Raw genomic sequence first — 20,307 nt, forward strand, 5'->3', positions numbered from 1 at the left:
TTCCTGTCCTCAAGGATCTTGCAGGCTAGATGAGGAGACACTTCAACCTGTGCCAATGTGATGTGACAGTCGCTATGACAGAAGCACAGACTGCTACAAGATCACACAAGAGGGGCTTCTAACCTCTCCACAGCATCACCAAAAGCTTCTGGGAACGGTTGCCATCCTACCTTTGACCTGAAGGCTCTGTCCTCACCCAATATTTATCTCAGTGTCTAGGGCAAGGCTCTGGTGAAGACACATGAATCTGATCCCTATTTGGAGTTTTAAAACTTTGAGATACAAGAAAACTGTTCAGGGAACTGTGCCTCCATTTCTTGGGGGAAGCTTAGATGTCTTCAAGCCAACATGCTACTGAAAGTAGCAAATTAAATGTAGATAATTAAAAGGCAGAACCATATTCCATTTTACTGGCAGATGCTTAATTAGGGCTAAATGTCGTTTGCCACTTCATCCTAGCAACAAGATTCAAATGTATTTTGATTAAAAAAAATAGTCCTCCTTTGAACGGGCACAATGCCTAATGAATACTCTTTAGTTTCCCCTGGATAATAAGCACCCCACATATTCCTCAGAAGCACTGCAAGTTCAGTCTTAAGTACAGAAACTAAGAATACACCCAAGCTCTCCAGTTTCGTCCTCACTGGAGATTAAAATTAATCAGCACAGAGATGTCTGGCAGAGAAAAGCAAATTAACTCGGTAGTGTTGTCTGATAACAGAGAGAAGGGCAACTCAAAAGGCAGAAGTGGAGAGGGGAGGGTCAGTTAGAGGACAGCATCCCCTGAATGACTCACTCAGACCTCACACAACTTGTGGGAACCACACTCATGATTTCCAACCCTGCTGCCCCAATCAATGGCTTTCCATTCCTGCAGCCACTAAAACTACTTCCTGTTAGTAGATCATCCCGAGATCAGGGCATACATCCTACCAATTCTATCTCCCATGGCAATACCAGGGGCTCCGAGAATAACAAAGACGAAATGTAAACTGAGGGAGTGAACCACAGGCAAATAAAATGTCATTCTATGAAAGACAATGATTTACCTGTTAATAGGACTAGCCCCTTTATCTTTCTGGAACTGTAATTACGTTCATAATTTTCTATTTGTTTTTGGAAGCAAAATCACCAGCCACTTACCTCATGTAAAAAAAATTGCAGTTTTATATTTATCATTTTGAAGGCTAACCTTGATAGTGTACTTGCTATACACCAGACCCTGAGCAAGGTATGTCATATATATTAGGTTCTACGACCCCTGCTACAGTTCCATGGGGTAGATATACTTGTAACTGCCATTTTATACATGGGAAAACCGAGGTGAAAGGATGCTAAGGAACTATCTACCTTTAAAAAGTCTGTAAATGGAGAGCCAGATCTCAAAAATGGAGGTATCGGGCTTCCCAATGGTTGGGAGTCCGCCTGCCGATGCAGGGGACATGGGTTCGTGCCCCGGTCCGGGAAGATCCCACATGCCGCAGAGCGGCTGGGCCCGTGAGCCATGGCCGCTAAGCCTGCGCATCCGGAGCCTGTGCTCTGCAACGGGAGAGGCCACAACAGTGAGAGGCCCGCATACCGCAAAAAAAAAAAAAAAAAAAAATGGAGGTATGATCTTGCACTAATATCCATACTCTTAATCACCAGACCATTTTTTTTTTAAATATCCTTATAATTCCCACTTAAAATTAGAAAAAAAAAACATTTAAAATGTTGTATGAACACAGAAGACTATAAAAAAGTCCAAAGACACTCTTTAAGAGTTTAGGGTTTAGAACAAATCTCTGGCCAATATTAGGAAGTTATTAAATTGCATAAATGGTTAGCTGCCTTCTATCTCTGCTATGAATGAAATGATAGTAAACGGTCTCTTTTTGTAGGAAAGGCTTAAATTAGACACAAGGTCTTCATGCTCTGTCACAAGTTTTTGGAAGGAATTCATAATATTTTCCTGAAAACCTTTTTAGAATATGTCAGTCCTCTGAGCAGCAGAGTGATGAACAGGATGAAATCTGGGGTGGGGTCGGAGAATGTTTCTATAGTTGTGGGTTTTAAACCCACAAACTGTCAAATGGAACACTTCAGAGATGGATTACTGCTGTGTTCTGTGGTCTCAAATATATGCTTCCCAAATGCACCTCGGTGATTTGTGAATCTTTGGAGGTAACTTCAAATTAATGGTTTTCTGGAGGATACGATATTCACATCCCCATCACCAGCAGAGCGAAGTTCTTAGATACAAACTTTAAAGATTTAATACATTTTTTATTCTACTCTTTTCCCTTTTCTCAACACAATCCATTAACCTTTTCTTCCCAGAGAGTGACTCCAGTTGTTTAAGGAAATCACACACAATGAAATCCCTGAAATGATATTCTTTAAGAAGAAAAATTAGTCTACTGGAGTTGAGACTTTTCCCATAACACATTGAAATACGCGTTATTTCGCTCATTAAGACTTTGGTATCTCCGAGGTAGAATAAAAACCATGGAGGCTTGTTCAGGGAACTCCGTTTTTCTTGAACAGTAAAGAAGTGGTTTAGCTTATTGATAACTCAAGCTTCCCACAGGCTACATTATCCTGATTGTCAAGGATGGGTTTTGCTGGTTGCTGTTTTTCTCTCTCTCTCTCTCTCTGTGTGTGTGTGTGTGTGTGTGTGTGTGTGTGTGCGCGCGCGCGCGTGCGCGCGCGCATTTGTGCATTATTGAACAATCCACCCCTTTCCTTTCTCAGGGGCATGATTCCTGAATTGGGATTGCCTCTCAACTCCAGATGCTAACAGAAGAAAAATACAAGGAAGAAGACTTCCCATATTTCCAAATGAAATGAGGCAGAACAAATGGAAGAGGATCGCTCGGCTTGTGCAGAGAACTAAAAGTGTACATTACTAAGAGGTATAGCCGTGTCTGTGCAAACACAGTAACTCACGTCAAATAAATTGTGCTTTCTGCAGGAAAGAACTCTAGCTCTGGGTTTTCCAAGCTAAATTGCATGAAAACATACAATCCTTTTTCTTCTTATTTGAACTGTTAGAGGACGGGGCCAAATTGCCAGAAAGACCAAAGGCAGTGTGCAGCCTTTAACAACTGAAAGGATTTATTGCTCCAATTTGGAAATACAAAAGATTCTGTGTCGACTCCCAGCACTCCCAGGTCCTATGCATTTCCCATTAGTTCTGTGAAGAAAGAAAACCTCTAAGTAAAAAGAATCAAAGTTCTCTAGGATTTTAGAAATAGAGACCACGTTGGCCAAAGATATTGAAGCAGTTACTTTCAACTTCTTAAAAGAGCATGGAGCATTCTCTATCTCTGGTCAAACGTGGTCCCATTATCCTTGGTCTCTCGGTATCATTCCCTCCCACTGGACTGGCAGGAATTATTTTTCAGACCCCATCAAAAGCCATTAAGGCTGTAAAGGTAGTCAATCCCTATGCTCCAGCTCCACGCTGAAGAACCCAGGGGAAGTAATGCATCTATTTTTCAATACCTGAGGCCATTTCGTCTCCAACCTTAATTACACTTATGCATTAGTTTTGGGTCTAATATCTCCACTCATCTTGCTCCAGTTTCCACTTTTCCACTATTACTGCAGAGCTTAGGAAACATAATTGCAGTGTGTGGTAGACAGTGATTTTCATTAACCACACAGAAGAAAAACAGTTTTAGGGAGAGACATTTCCTATTGATTCAGTCAAAATGACTTGGAAGAAATGGTTGTGCTTATTAAATTCTTTTCCAAAAAGTAGCTGTTAAAATTCTTTCTCAACAGGTTATTTTTTAAATCGGTGTATAATCTCTTCAGATTTTGTCGTTCATGTTTTTTTTGTTCTTCCCAGTTCCTTTGAAAGTTGAGACTTTTATTGGTCTTATTTTATTTTTTTAAAGGAAGCCAAGAGGGAAGTCTTTTTCATGGAGGCAGAGAATGTAATCAACGCTGCTATCTGCAAGACATGGAGCTGCCCAGCAATGCTAAGGGAATTAAAAGGGAGAAGCAATAACAAAACAGAATGTTGTGAAATGACAAGAGGGGAGAGTGTTAAATTGGCCTGCAATACTTATCAAGAGGTCTTTAAATGAGAACGGATATAGGATTTTCTAGCAGTGGTATAAAAAAATAGTTGATCATTTTTCAATGTTCTTCCTATCTTTTATTTGGAGCAGTTTACCCTAAGGGGTTCTGCTATTTTAAGTTCATTACTGGGCAAAATCTAGGGCAGCAATGTCTGAGGATAAAACACACAGCCCCATGGAGCCACTAGTATTTGAGTCCCTCTCTGGTTGGACTAACTGAATACGAGACATAAACCTTTCATATTCTACCATTGTTCTATAGGGTTTTGTTCCTATGGGAAACGCTGTTCCCTTTGCTGCTCTCTTCCAAAACGCCAAGTGTCTTCTTGGAAGACTGCATGCCAAGGTAAGTGAGATAGCTATTGTTTGTGACTTAACTCTCCAACACCAGGTCAATCCACCTAGATCTCTCCAAAATCCCAACCTTGGGAGCACAGAAGCAGAAAGTTTCCTGGCACCAAGATTCAATTTGTCCTCTTCCTTTGCTTTGATTTTGCCAAATTCCTCTTTAAAGAAGGAAACTATACCTGGAATCCTGGAAATGTCTCCATACCTTTGGTTGTTATAAACTTTAACAGGGCCAGAAACACAACATAGAATAAGGGATTGGCCCTTAGAGAGATGGCTGAAATGGTCAGGAATAAAGAAACTCCAATGGAACAGTATTGGATTATATACTTGGGAAATTAAACACTGAACAGATTCATGACAGGAAATACTGAGCCAGGTGCTGAAACCCACCCTTATGTCAGTAAGGGAATGTGTCAATATTTTGACTGGGAAGGAGACCGCAGGAATAAGTATGTAAAGGTGGCTTACAGTGTCAAGGAAATGTATCTAAAGTGAAGATCAGGAGACTTGGGTTCTAGAAAGAACTATACCATGAATACTTGTATCTCCTGGAACCTTTTATTTCATGAATAAAATACGGCTGTTAGGTTTACCACTGAGATCCCTTCCCATTCGCACACTTAGATTCCTAAGTTCTAAGCATGCTTTTGGTCTGAAGAACAGCATCTCTAAAACAAGCACTTTCGGTTTTTTCCTCATACTAGTTCCAAAGTGGAACGGATAGGGAACTGTGGTAAGATTTTAGGTGCTTCTCTACCTTTTGATGCGTTCATACTACAAACACGAATCAGCTCAGAACTGCATAATGCTTAGCACTGCTGATATATGTGTTTAGTTCTCTGCCTCCTTCTTCATTGATTCCTAAGTAGAGCCAGGGTAATTCCTGAAGATCTTTATGAAATGATTTTCTCCTTTTGCTTTGGAACGCAGCATACCCTGCTCACTTCTTTGCTGGCTGCTGACGTGTCTCCTTCCTGACCCTGAGGGAGGTGTGCCTCTACCTCCATTTTCTTGTCATATTACCCACTCTCTCTTGACAACTCCTCCACATCCATGGCTTCATTCTTTATTGATGATTACCTAATCTACTTTTCTATCTCTGAACTCTACCAAGTTCCAGATCTATATCTCTTCATTATACCCCATAAGTATTTCAAGTGCAGTTTGTCCAAACAATGATCTTAGACTTTTCTCCTTGCTACTGTGATGACTACCCTTTAGCTTCCGTTAAAAGATTAGTTTTTATTTCTCCATTCATTCATTTATTCATTCAGCTATTAAGTCTGATTTGTTGAAGTGTTTCTCACATCAGGTATCTAGTTCTTATTTCTGTGGCCATTGCTCCAGAAGCAGACCTTACTTTCTCAACTGAATTATCCCAGCCTCCTAACTTCCCCATTCCTACTTCTCCTTACCATTCCAAAGGCCTCTGCTAGATTCATCTTCTGAAGCATAGCTTCAAAGCCACTTCATTCCCATGTGTCGATATAATCAACCCCCACCATTAGCAAAATATCCATAAAATTAATTAAAAGACTCCTTGCTCTGGTATTTGAGGTCTTTTATGCCACTGATTGAGCTGTTTTCCAGCTATCAGCTGCTGTCTCCTACATCTATTTCATATTTCAAGCAAACCAAGCTGTGTGGAACATACACTCAGCTTCCTTTCATTTGCTAATGTTGACCTTTCAATTGCTAATGTTGCCCATTGAGACTCCTCACTCCCCCATAGGGTTTAGCATCAATTATGCCTAACTGAATTACATATTCATCAATGTCCCTTTCAAATACCATAGCTTCCACACTTTTCCTGAGAGCCCTAGTTAGACATGTTTTTTTAAAAAATCCTCCCTAGTGCCATCTACCTCTCTTCAGACATTTATCATAACTTCATTTGTACTGCACTTACAGGCGTATTGGTCTTATACCTATTAGTTGCTATGAAGGTCTAGAGATCAGTGTTTGCCTCTTACCCTTCTTGGAATACTCTGAAAGGCCTAGCCTAGTGTATTGAACAGCACTGGTATACAGTTAATAAATTAAGCCACCTTGAAACTTCTTAATTATACTCAGGCTTTTTGATTTATTCAGAATCTGACATCTAGTGAATAAGTTCAGAACTAATAACATCAATAACCTAGGGTGACACCAGACTGGACTTAGGATGAGGCTAAATTTTCAGTTAGTCTGAGGAGACAAAGTTCAAAAGCATATACTCTTTCTGTTACATGTTAAAATATAAAAGTTATAAATTTTTAAAGTTGAGTCAAATGATCTTACTTTCAGATCCAGCACAAGCCCATAGTTTACTTAATTTCTTTGAGCCTCAGTTTCCTTATCTATAAGAACGCAGTGACAGCATTATTTACCCCAGAGAGCTATTGAAAAGACAGTAAGATAATGTCTATCAAATGCTTAGATAAGGCCTGGTATATAGTAAGTGCTCAACAAACATTAGCTAGTGTGATCACTATTCTCATAACTCCTCATCAGCCAAAGTAGCCAAGCCAATAACGATAGTCCTGAAATTCTTTTATACTGGAGAGCCTATCCGAATTTGGTCTTCTAATTTGGGCTCTATGACTACACGGTAATCAAAAGAACTTAAAGACGACACAGAAACCACCAACTGTGGAGAATGAAGCACACAAAAATAATATCCAGGAGGAAATATGAGAGAAACTGAATTTATGCTGCTTAAAAAGGTGTTTGGTGGGGCTTCCCTGGTGGCGCAGTGGTTGAGAGTCCGCCTGCCGATGCAGGGGACACGGGTTCGTGCCCCGGTCCGGGAGGATCCCACGTGCTGCAGAGCAGCTGGGCCCGTGAGCCATGGCCGCTGAGCCTGCGCATCTGGAGCCTGTGCTCCACAACGAGAGAGGTCACAGCAGTGAGAGGCCCGCTCCGCAATGGGAGAGGCCACAACAGTGAGAGGCCCACGTACCAAAAAAAAAAAAAAAAAAAAAAAAAAAAGGTGTTTGGTGAAGGATTTCTGTCTTGAAAAAGTATTTAGAATTCAGAAAAATGAAAACAGTGAATGCCTGGTTTTATTTCCAATGAGAATATTAACTTCCATACAAAATTAGGTCTTAAAGTTATATAGAGCAGGAAAATAAAAAACTCTACCATACTGGAGTACACTAGGCAAGGGAGCTGTGGAGTCATGTAAAGATATGACTGTACATGATATTCCAAAGATGATGTTACTATGACCTCATTCAAATGAGGTAATGGGGGTGGCTTAAGCACTCATATAACAATGTGAGAATCTGAGAAGCTGCCGTAGGTGGTTCTGATTGCTTCCTGTTCTTACCTGAACTCTCATCCAGACTCTCCTCAGAGACATGCTCATTTTGATGGACCCACTCGCCATTGCATTTGAAGAATATCTGCATGGCTGGCCTTGCTTTGCACCTCAGTGCAATGGGGTTGCTCTTGATGATATAAGCATCGCCTGGCTCCTCTATGAAATGAGGCAGCGTCCCAGGAGCTGATGGGATGGATTCAGGGAGGACTTCGCCATTGTCAGTTCCTGTGAAATTGAAGAAGATATCAGAACACAGTCTACACTGGCAGCACGTACATCAGGCCAAAAAGAACAACCTGCTTTAATGATCTGTGCTGGAAAACTCTGTATCCTAACACAGCATGCTTGTAAGGCCTGTGCAGATGAATTATCTTCTAGAGACTGAATTAGCATGATACGGTACCTTTAGACACACACTCAGTATTACCGGACGAGTGAAAACAATGAATAAGAGACCCTCTCAAACTACAGTTTTGAATCTGCCTTTGCTGAAAGACCTGAGATAAACATCTGCGGGGTGACAGGCTAAATCTTAAGATTCAGTCTGGCAAAGTGTTCAATGAGGGGCCCAAGCTGCCTCAAAACTTTGAAATAATGGAGGGAATAGATTTGGTTTTCCCATAAATAAGTGTAAATAATGGTGACGTTGGTGGAGGATGGTCGATCATAAGACATGTCCCAAAGATTCCAAACTGTCCACTTTCTTTACCTATGAAACTTTGGAGATTGTCTGGTATTCTACTTTGGATAGCGTTTCTTCCCCAAATTTACTAAACCTTCTAAAAGGAATACACATTTCTTCTGCTTGTCTTTGACCATCATTCTTTACACCCAGCACTCCTGACCCCAAAAGCTACCTCACTTTTAAGGTTAAGAACTAAAACAAATCACTACAAGCTATAAGTTTTTAGTTTAATATCTATAGTTACATCTGTTCAAAGGGAAGAAACAGATGTGAGTCTCCCCAAGTACAGGGAACTGACGAGTGGAGAGAAACAATATGAAAAGGAAAAAGCATAAGCCAAGACCTGGCTTCATTGTCTCTTCACTCCATTTAGCAAGGACTTAAGTCCCAGGAAACTAGCACAAAGTCAAGGGAAGAAAGATGTAACTGCTGAGCAATGGGGAGCATAACCAAGAGAAACCCTATCTTGTGCCTTCCCGTGGCCATTCCAAAGAACAAAGCAAGCAAAGATTTCAATAACCAGATCAGCTATGCCCCAGAGAGGATTACTCCCATTCAAAGCAAATCAGTCTTTAGGGCTAAGCTGCAGAAAGGGACCGAATGAAACCACTGGAACAACAATCTAGCTCAACAGGAGAGAGCCTGGAGACCAGGTGCATCCTGTGTCCTAACCCGGCTTTCTGGGTGGCATCAATGCAATTCTGAACAAACAGAGCCTCTTATTATTCCCACTCAAGTCAATAACCTAAATGAGTAAGCACTGTCAAGGATAAACATATTCACGATATTAGGGGGAATGTCCTGCTGTAAGAACCTGTAGAGAGAATTAGTAAATGTAAAAGGGGGGGAACTAGGACACAGGAGGAATGACTGCCTATAATTATATGTTTGCGTAAGGAAGAAAATAAAAGACACTGAGTTATGAAAAAGACTGCTCGCCAACGGGAATACATAAGCACTATGTCATGCCACTGAAATGAATTAAACACAATAGTTTGATTCTCCAAACTTTTTTTTTCATTAAATGTATCAACTTGGGGGGGGGGGGGGCAATGCCTCACATATTAAAGAGTTTGATATTTATAAGCTACAAGTGCATTTGTAATAGAAAAGTTAACTCATGTTAATAGAAAAGCAAAGGCACGCCAAAAAAGCATCATAACACAAATATTCCAAATAATAAGAGAGCAAACAGTTTAAGTTATAAAAGTTAGATAAACTCCCTCAAAAATAAAATGTGTACATATCACATGGAATAAGAAGGGTTTCAGGATAGAATCTGAGAGGTGCTTTTTAATGTTTTAAATTATATTTACAATGGACTTCATAATATGTATCATATATTAATTCATTCTGTTACTGACTGCTCACAGCAATTTCCATCTTCAATAAATACCAAGTCCCTCAGGCTTCTGTAAATCCATGCATTAGAGGAAATGACAAAGGTATTAGAAGACTTTATGTGGGCATCAAACAGCTCACACTCCCATCAGGGGCTTGAGTTCTGTCCAAAGTAATTCACTGTTGCAGAAAAGGGTCACCTGATAAAGAATATATGCAGACCCCCATGGTGGTAGCCTGAGTGAACAGGGGTGTAAGTGCTAAATGCTGTATGAGGTGTTTTTGCTTAATTAGTAACAATGCCTAAATGTCAGAAGTAACTACTGACATGGGGTGTGGGTCACAAAAAAACAATCTGTAACTAAATAGTGAGACCACATTTAACCACTTTAAGTAAAATGACATACAAAGGTATTGGATGATAAGATAAATCAAGTTTTAACCATCTGAGTCACAAAACAGAGAGATCTGAAAGCAATTAGGTTACCTTCCTGCTATTTTAGTAAAACCCCATCAGATAAAATAACAAGTTGAGTCTTCATCTAAAACAGAGAGCAGGAGAGTGGAACGGGAAAATTGGCTGTAACCGTCCCGGCGACCTCGAGGCCCTGCATTAAGAATCAGTCAATCTAACAAAACAGAAAGACTCACTGACACAGGAAACAAAGTTATGGTTACCAAAGGGAATATGGGGTGAGGGGAGATAAATCAGGAGTTTGGGATTAACATATATACACTACTGTATATAAAATAGGTAAGCAACAAGGACCTACAGTACAGCACAGAGAACTATACTCAATAACTTGTAATAGCCTATAATGGAAAGGAATCTAGGTACATAGCAAAACAAAACAAAAAAATATATATGTATAATTGAATCACTTTGCTACACATTTGAAACTAACACACCATTGTAAATTAACTATACTTCAATTTAAAACAAAATGAAAAGCAATTTACAAAAGAATCAATCAATGTTCAAAGGAAGAAGAAAAGGCAGAATGTAACATTCTATCTTAACTATTACTGAGGCCATGTTAATATCATGTATGTATAGGAAACAGGTCAGGGTCCAGGAAAGCAAAAAATAACAAAAAAAAATCAATTTATGAGGGTAAGAGTGGAAAGGTGAGACACTGTGGGTATACATTTCTATATGTATTACCATTTGTTTGCATCCTAAGAAATGAAATACAGTAAGTGAAAACAAAAAAGTTACATATTTTCCTTTTGTTGTTGTTGTTTGCTTTGTATGTATAGTGAAGTGTTAGGAGTGCTGTTTGCCATATACAGATCCCTCTCCCCGCTTCCCCTCCCCAGGATCCTCACCAGGCTCAGACCTGAATTGCTGGTATAGCAGTGCCCTGCCCTTTACATGCCTCCCTTGCAACAAAAAGGCTGCTACCCCAGGAAAGTAGCCCCTTCTTAACCCATCAGGCTGGGAAGTTGCCAACAGAAGTTCCAAGCTGGGGCGTAGAAGTTGCTGACAACCAGATTCACTGGTTCGAGATCGAGGAGGAGAAGGACGTGCTCTCACTGCCTCTGGCGAGAGCACTGGAATCACAACCAACTGCTGAACAATCATCAACAGGAAGACACTGGAACTCACCAAAAAAGATACCCCACGTCCAAAGACAAAGGAGAAGCCACAATGAGACGGTAGGAGGGGCGCAATCACACAAAAATCAAATGCCCTAACTGCTGGGTGGGTGACTCACAAACTGGAGAACACAAACCACAGAAGTCCATCCACTGGAGGGAAGGTTCTGAGCCCCACGTCAGGCTTCCCAACCTGCGGGTCTGGCAACGGGAGGAGGAATTCCTAGAGAATCAGACTTTGAGGGCTAGCGGGATTTGACTGCAGGAGTATGACAGGACTGTGGGAAACAGAGACTCCACTCTTGGAGGGCACACACAAAGTAGTATGCGCATAGGGACCCAGGGGAAGCAGCAGTGACCCCATAAGACACTGAACCAGACCTATCTGCTAGTGCTGGAGGGTCTCCTGCAGAGGGGGGGCATGGCTGTGTCTCACCGTGAGGACAAAGACACTGGCAGCAGAAGTTCTGGGAAGTACTCCTTGGCGTGAGCCCTCCCAGAGTCCGCCATTAGCCCCACCAAAGAGCCTGGGTAGGCTCCAGTGCTGGGTCGCCTCGGGCCAAACAACCAACAGGGAGGAAACCCAGCCTCACCCATCAGCAGACAAGCACATTAAAGTTTTACTGAGCTTGGCCCACCAGAGCAACAGCCAGCTCTACCCACCACTAGTCCCTCCCATTAGGAAACATGCACAAGCCTCTTAGACAGCCTCATCCACCAGAGAGCAGACAGCAGAAGCAAGAAGAACTACAATCCTGCAGCCTGTGGAACAAAAACCACGTTCACAGAAAGACAAGATGAAAAGGCAGAGGGCTACGGATCAGATGAAGGAACAAGATAAAACCCCATAAAAACAACTAAATGAAGCGGAGATAGGCAACCTGCCAGAAAAAGAATTTAGAAAAATGATAGTGAAGATGATCCAGGACCTCGGAAAAAGAATGGAGGCAAAGATCGAGAAGATGCAAGAAATGTATAACAAAGACCTAGGAGAATTAAAGAACAAAGAGAGATGAACAATACAATAATTGAAATGAAAAATACACTAGAAGGAATCAATAGCAGAATAACTGAGGCAGAAGAACGGATAAGTTACGCGGAAGACAGAATGGTGGAATTTACTGCTGCAGAACAGAATAAAGAAAAAAGAATGAAAAGAAATGAAGACAGCCTAAGAGATCTCTGGGACAACATTAAATGCAACAACATTCGCATTATAGGGGTCCCAGAAGGAGAAGAGAAAGGACCCAAGAAAATATTTGAAGAGATTAGAGTCGAAAACTTCCCCAACATGGGAAAGGAAATAGCCACCCAAGTCCAGGAAACACAGAGAGTCCCATACAGGATAAACCCAAGGACAAACACGCCAAGACACACAGTAGTCAAATTGGCAAGAACTAAAGACAAAGAAAAATTATTGAAAGCAACAAGGGAAAAATGCCAAATAATATACGAGACAACTCCCATAAGGTTAACAGCTGATTTCTCAGCAGAAACTCTATGAGCCAGAAGGGAGTGGCATGACATATTTAAAATGATGAAAGTGAAGAACGTACAAACAAGACTACTCTACCCAGCAGGATTCTCATTCAGATTTGATGGAGAAATCAAAAGCTTTACAGACAAGTAAAAGCTAAGAAAATTCAGCACCACCAAACCAGCTCTACAACAAATGCTAGAGGAACTTCTCTAAGTGGGAAACACAAGAGAAGAAAAGGACCTACAAAAACAAACCCAAGTCAGTTAAGAATATGGTAATAGGAACATACATATCGATAATTACCTTAAATGTGAATAGATTAAATGTTCCAACCAAAAGACACAGGCTCGCTGAATGGATACAAAAACAAGACCCACATATATGCTGTCTACAAGAGACCCACTTCAGGCCTAGAGACACATACAGACTGAAAGTGAGGGGACAGAAAAAGATATTCCACGCTAATGGAAATCAAAAGAAACCTGGAGTAGTAACACACATATCAGATAAAATAGACTTTAAAATAAAGAATGTTACAAGAGACAAGGAAGGACACTACATAATGATCAAGGGACCAATCCAAGAAGAAGATATAACAATTATAAATATATATGCACCCAACATAGGAGCACATCAATCATAAGGCAACTGCTAACAGCTGTAAGAGAAAATCGACAGTAACACAATAATAGTGGGAGACTTTAACACCTCACTACACCAATGGACAGATCATCCAAACAGAAACTTAGTAAGGAAACAAGCTTTAAATGACACAATAGACCAGATAGATTTAATTGCTATTCATAGGACATTCCATCCAAAAACAGCAGATTACACTTTCTTCTCTAGTGCACACAGAACATTCTCCAGGATAGATCACTTCTTGGGTCACAAATCAAGTCTCAGTAAATTTAAGAAAACTGAAATCATATCAAGCATCTTTTCTGGCCACAACACTATGAGATTAGAAATCAATTACAGGGAGAAAAATGTAAAAAGCGCCAAAAAACGGAGGCTAAACATTACATTAGTAAATAACCAAGAGATCACTGAAGAAATCAAAAGGGAAATCAAAAATACCTAGAGACAAATGACAATGAAAACACGACGATCCAAAACCTATGGGACGCAGCAAAAGCAGTTCTAAGAGGGAGGTTTACAGCAATATAAGCCTACCTCAAGAAACAAGAAAAATCTCAAACAATCTAACCTTACACTTAAAGGAACTAGAGAAAGAAGAACAAACAAAACCCAAAGTGAGCAGAAGGAAAGAAATCATAAAGATCAGAGCAGAAATAAATGAAATAGAAACAAAGAAAATAATAGCAAAGAGCAATAAGCTAAAAGCTGGTTCTTTGAGATGATAAACAGAATTGATAGACCATTAGCCAGACTCATCAAGAAAAAGAGGGAGAGGGCTCAAATCAATAGAATTAGAAATGAAAAGGAGAACTTACAACAGACACCACAGAACTACAAAGCATCCTAAGAGACCACTACAAGCAACTCTATGCCAATAAAATGGACAACCTGGAAGAAATGGACAAATTCTTAGAAAGGTATAACCTTCCAAGACTGAACCAGGAAAAAATAGAAAAAATGAACAGACAAATCACAAGTAATGAAATTGAAACTGTGATTAAAAATCTTCCAACAACCAAAAATCTGGACAAGATGGCTTCACAGGTAAAGTCCTTCAAAATTTTCGAGAAGAGCTAACACACATCCTTCTAAAACTCTTCCAAAAAACTGCAGAAAAAGGATCACTCCCAAACTCATTCTATGAGGCCACCATCACCCTGATACCAAAAGCAGACAAACATACTACAAAAAAAGAAAATTACAGACCAATATCACTGATGAATATACACGCAAAAATCCTCAACAAAATACTAGCAAACAGAATCCAACAACACATCAAAAGGATTATACACCATGATCAAGTGGGATTTATCCCAGGGATGCAAGGATTCTTCGATATATGCAAATCAATCAGTGATACACCATATTAACAAATTGAAGAATAAAAACCATATGATCATCTCTATAGATTCAGAAAAAGCTTTTGACAAAATTCAACACCCATTTATGATTAAAAACTCTCCAGAAAGTGGGCATAGAGGGAACCTACCTCAACATAATAAAGGCCACATACGACAAACCGACAGCAAACATCATTCTCAATGGTGAAAAACTGAAAGCATTTCCTCTAAGATCTGGAACAAGACAAGGATGTCCCCTCTCACCACTATTATTCAACATAGCTTTGTAAGTCCTAGCCATGGCAATCAGAGAAAAAAAGAAATAAAAGGAATACAAATTGGAAAAGAAGAAGTAAAACTGTCACTGTTTGCAGATGACATGACACTATACATAGAGAATCCTAAAGATGCCACCAGAAAACTACTAGAGCTAATCAATGAATTTGGTAAAGTTGCAGGATACAAAATTAATGCACAGAAATCTCTTGCATTCCTATACGCTAATGATGAAAACTCTGAAAGAGAAATTAAGGAAACACTCCCATTTACCATTGCAACAAAAAGAATAAAATACCTAGGAATAAACCTACCTAGGGAGACAAAAGACCTGTATGCAGAAAACTGTAAGACACTGATGAAAGAAATTAAAAATGATACAAATAGATGGAGAGATATACCATGTTCTTGGACTGGAAGCAACAACATTGTGAAAATGACTATACTACCCAAAGAAATCTACAGATTCAGTGCAATCCCTATCAAACTACCAATGGCAGTTTTCACAGAACTAGAACAAAAAATTTCACAATTTGTACGGCAACGCCAAAGACCCCGAATAGCCAAAGCAATCTTGAGAACAAAAAACGGAGCTGGAGGAATCAGGCTCCCTGACTTCAGACTATACTAAAAAGCTACAGTGATCAAGACAATATGGTACTGGCACAAAAACAGAAATATAGATCAATGGAACAGGACAGAAAGCCCAGAGATAAACCCACGCACCTATGGTCAACTAATCTATGACAAAGGAGGCAAGGATATACAATGGAGAAAAGACAGCCTCTTCAATAAGTGGTGCTGGGAAAATTGGACAGCTACATGTAAAAGAATGAAATTAGAACACTCTCTAACACCATACACAAAAATCAACTCCAAATGGATTCGAGACCTACATGTAAGACCGGACACTATAAAATTCTTAGAGGAAAACATAGGAAGAACACTCTGACATAAATCACAGCAAGATCTTTTTTGATCCACCTCCTAGAGTAATGGAAATAAAAACTAAAATAAACAAATGGGACCTAATGAAACTTAAAAGCTTTTGCAAAGCAAAGGAAACTACAAACAAGATGAAAAGACAACCCTCAGAATGGGAGAAAATATTTGCAAACGAATTAACGGACAAAGGATTAATCTCCAAAAAATATAAACAGCTCATGTAGCTCAATATTAAATAAACAAACAACCCCATCCAAATATGGGCAGAAGACCTAAATAGACATTTCTCCAAAGAAGACATACAGATGGCCAAGAAGCACATGAAAAGCTGCTCAACATCACTAATTATTAGAGAAATGCAAATCAAAACTACAATGAGGGGGCTTCCCTGGTGTCGCAGTGGTTGAGAGTCCGCCTGCCGATGCAGGGGACACGGGTTCGTGCTCCGGTCCGGGAAGATCCCACATGTCGCGGAGCGGCTGGGCCCGTGAGCCATGGCCGCTGAGCCTGCGCGTCCGGAGCCTGTGCTCCGCAACAGGAGAGGCCACAACAGTGAGAGGCCCATGTACAGCAAAAAAAAAAAAAAAATTGAAAAAAAAAAATTGAAAAAAAACCTACAATGAGGTATCACCTCACACCAGTTAGAATGGGCATCATCAGAAAATCTGCAAACAGCAAATGCTGGAGAGGGTGTGGAGAAAGGGGAACCCTCTTGCACTGTTGGTGGGAATGTAAATTGATACAGCCACTATGGAGAACGGTATGGAGGTTCCTTATAAAACTAAAAAGAGAACTACCGGATGACCCAGCAATCCCACTACTGGGCATATACCCAGAGAAAACCATAATTCAAAAGGACACATGCACCCCAATGTTCACTGCAGCACCCTTTACAATAGCCACATCATGGAAGCAACCTAAATGCCCACTGACAGATGAATGGATAAAGAAGATGTGGTACATATATACAATGGAATATTACTCAGCCATAAAAAGGAACGAAATTGGGTCATTTGTAGAGACGTGGATCTATCTAGAGACTGTCATACAGAGTGAAGTAAGTCAGAACGAGAAAAACAAATACCGTATATTAATGCATATATGTGGAACCTAGAAAAATGGTACAGATGAACCGGTTTGCAGGGCAGAAATAGAGACCCAGATGTAGAGAACAAACGTATGGATACCAAGGGGGGAAAGTGGCTGGGGGTGGGGATGGTGGGATCAATTGGGAGATTGGGATTGACATGTATACACTAACATGTATAAAATGGATAACTAATAAGAACCTAGTGTATAAAAAAAATTTTTTTTTAAAAATTTGATGACAACCGTAATCGAAAAGAATATGAAAAATATATACGTGTACCGATCACTTTTCTGTACAGCAGAAATTAACATAGCATTATAAATCAACTATACTTCAATAAAATTTTTTTTTAAAAGTTGCTGACAAATCCCATCCTTTGGAGGGGATTGGGGTGTGGGGTAGTGGTGATGACTTACTTTAATAAATGGTTTTATGGAAGACTGCATGGGTATTTTGGGCTTCAAGGTAAATCTACTTGTAATCGCAATACATTGGCCACTGCTCTATAATTCAGATTATAGTTTTAAACCTGGTGTGAGAAATGCTGCTGACTGACCTGCCAACTGCCTTCTCCCACCTGGTAGAGGCATGAAAAGTCACGGACTGAGTTTACTTTTCGCAGGTGGGAATGGCCACGTGACACCCCTCGATGGCAAATGCGTGATAAACAGAACTTTCTGAGATAGCTTTTATTTTCCTGATAAAAGGAATAAATGTGGTGGGTATCGACGTATTTTTTTGTTTCTGTCTTAACTGGGGAAGATCACAAGGAAAAGTTGAAGAAGGACACAGAGATACCAGCTCTGACAACAAAGAGGCTGAACACACACCAGGAGGCATATATCTCCTGTTATTTTTAAATCAGGTTTTCTGTTTTTGCAGAAAATACTCCTCACTGATACACCAGATCTATGTTGTTTTTTTTTTTTTGTGGTATGCGGGCCTCTCACTGTTGTGGCCTCTCCCATCGCGGAGCACAGGCTCCGGACGCGCAGGCTCAGTGGCCATGGCTCACAGGCCCAGCCGCTCTGCGGCATGTGGGATCTTCCCGGACCGGGGCACGAACCCGTGTCCCCTGCATCGGCAGGTGGACTCTCAACCACTGCGCCACCAGGGAAGCCCCAGATCTACCTTCTTAAAGACAGAGCGCCAAGCTTCACTATTAAATCCCAATGCACTCAGTGTTAAGTAGTTTTGGGGAAGCTGAAAAAACATGGAAACTACGTTAGCAGAGAGAAAAATAAGAGCTGCCACTTACTGAATGGTTACAGGTTATGGTAATGAGGCTTCTACATGGATTAAGTCACTTAAGTTTGACACTATCACTCCGAGGTGGGGACAGCGAGGACCCCCTTCTGCATTTGAGAAAACACTTCGGTTACGTGTCTTGTCTAACGTTATGTAGCTTAGTAAGAATCTGAACACAGATCTGACTGAAACACCTCACAATTCCATTTCAGTTCAAGTGAATGGACCCTTAGAAGCGCAATAGGGTCATTTAGTGAGTGCCTGTCTCATGGCAATTATGTGCAGTTCATAAAACCAAAAGAGTGGCGAGGAACCACAAGATAAGTCTAATATTCATCTTAAAGATCGCTCAGTGATCCCTTTGGCTGGACTGTAATTCCAGGTCAGCATGGGTGTGTGATGGACACACCTAGAGAGGGTCTTGAGAAAATATTTTGGAGAGAATCGCACAGCAAGTACTCAACTAATTATATTCAACTGACTAGGCATCCTTTCTAAAGTCAGGAACAGAAAAAGAAGTCAAAGAATAAGCCTGTTTGAGAATAAAATAATGAGAAGGATTTTTCAACATTGCACTTAGAAATAGTTTCATCTCTTTTAAGCAGGAATATTTAACCACTAAAACTCCAATTAAAATACAAGGAATATATATATAAAATACAAGGAATTATATATATATATATATATATATATATATATAAAAAAAATACAAGGAATATAAAATACAAGGACACAGTTCAGCAAAAATAAAGGGACTGGAACTGGGGCTTTTTCATTCCATCATGTTTTTAACCATATAAAACTGCCAATGTTGGACTGTCTGAAATTTGTAATGGGACTGGGTACTCTGGAGCCCAAAGTCATTTCAAATTGGGAGTCACAAACCCTTGGACCATCAGTGAAGGATGCTGGCACTCCATGAGGTTAGAGTATAAATGATGTTGACCTTCAACAGACTTTGAGGAATTCTAAATTCTTTTCATACTTTTTTGCCAAGAGTACTTTGAAATACATTTCATTTCTTTTTTTCTCTTCTATCTCCAAAGTACTCTTATCTTCTCACTGGTACAAAACATGCAGATTTGTTCCCAAGTCCAAGCAATGACCCGGCCATAAAGCAAAGTCTAAATCCGGTAAAACCAGAGAACTCTAGGATCAAGTAACCTGATTTAAAGTCTGGTTCAGGGCTTCCCTGGTGGCACAGTGGTTGGGAGTCCGCCTGCCGATGCAGGGGACATGGGTTCGTGCCCCAGTCCGGGAAGATCCCACATGCCGCGGAGCGGCTGGGCCCGTGAGCCACGGCCGCTGAGCCTGCACATCCGGAGCCTGTGCTCCGCAACGGGAGAGGCCACAGCAGTGAGAGGCCCACGTACCGCAAAATAAATAAATAAATAAAATAAAGTCTGGTTCAACTCTATTACCTTGGGTAACTTAATACTGAGGTTCCATTTTTCTCATCCATAAAAGGGGTGATAAAAATGTATTAGTATTTTGTGATGGTAAAGTGAGATAATATATATAAAAAATATAGTAAATTATAAAATGTTACATAAATTTAATTTGCCACCACTACCAATGCCATCAGCATCATTGCCTAGATAAAGAACTGCAAACAAAGGAGAGAGAATTATAATTATGATCTAGATTTCCATTCTAAAACTTATTACCCTCAAATTTATATTTCAATTTTTGTGATGGTTATTATTTTCATCCCAGTGCCCTCATGATATGAACTGTTTATAAACTATCTTTACTCTTTGCTACCCATATGTATGTTAGAGCAATCGTGTTAGGTCAAAAACTCGGAAAACATGCTGTGAGGCACTTATCTATTCAGTAAACACGTAGTGAATGGTTAAACCATACGCCAGCCTCATGGTTATCCTGCAAAGCAGTGTAATAATACACAATGGATTTCCTGTTGGCCCCATCCCAA

The 20,307-nt window shown here is 40.2% G+C and overlaps 1 protein-coding gene across 3 annotated transcripts in view; it reads right to left on the bottom strand.

The window, feature by feature from the left end:
• UNC5D (unc-5 netrin receptor D) overlaps positions 1-20,307 on the bottom strand; it is a 603,365-nt gene that overhangs the window by 262,740 nt on the left and 320,318 nt on the right. For all 3 annotated transcript variants that reach the window (XM_060001381.1, XM_060001380.1, XM_060001379.1), the window contains exon 2: positions 7,732-7,950. In XM_060001381.1, coding sequence (XP_059857364.1) covers positions 7,732-7,950 — 219 coding nt within the window. The remainder of the gene's footprint in view (positions 1-7,731; positions 7,951-20,307) is intronic.

The sequence above is a fragment of the Delphinus delphis genome, chromosome 21 (genome assembly GCF_949987515.2).
Source record: "Delphinus delphis chromosome 21, mDelDel1.2, whole genome shotgun sequence".
Lineage (NCBI taxonomy): Eukaryota > Metazoa > Chordata > Mammalia > Artiodactyla > Delphinidae > Delphinus > Delphinus delphis.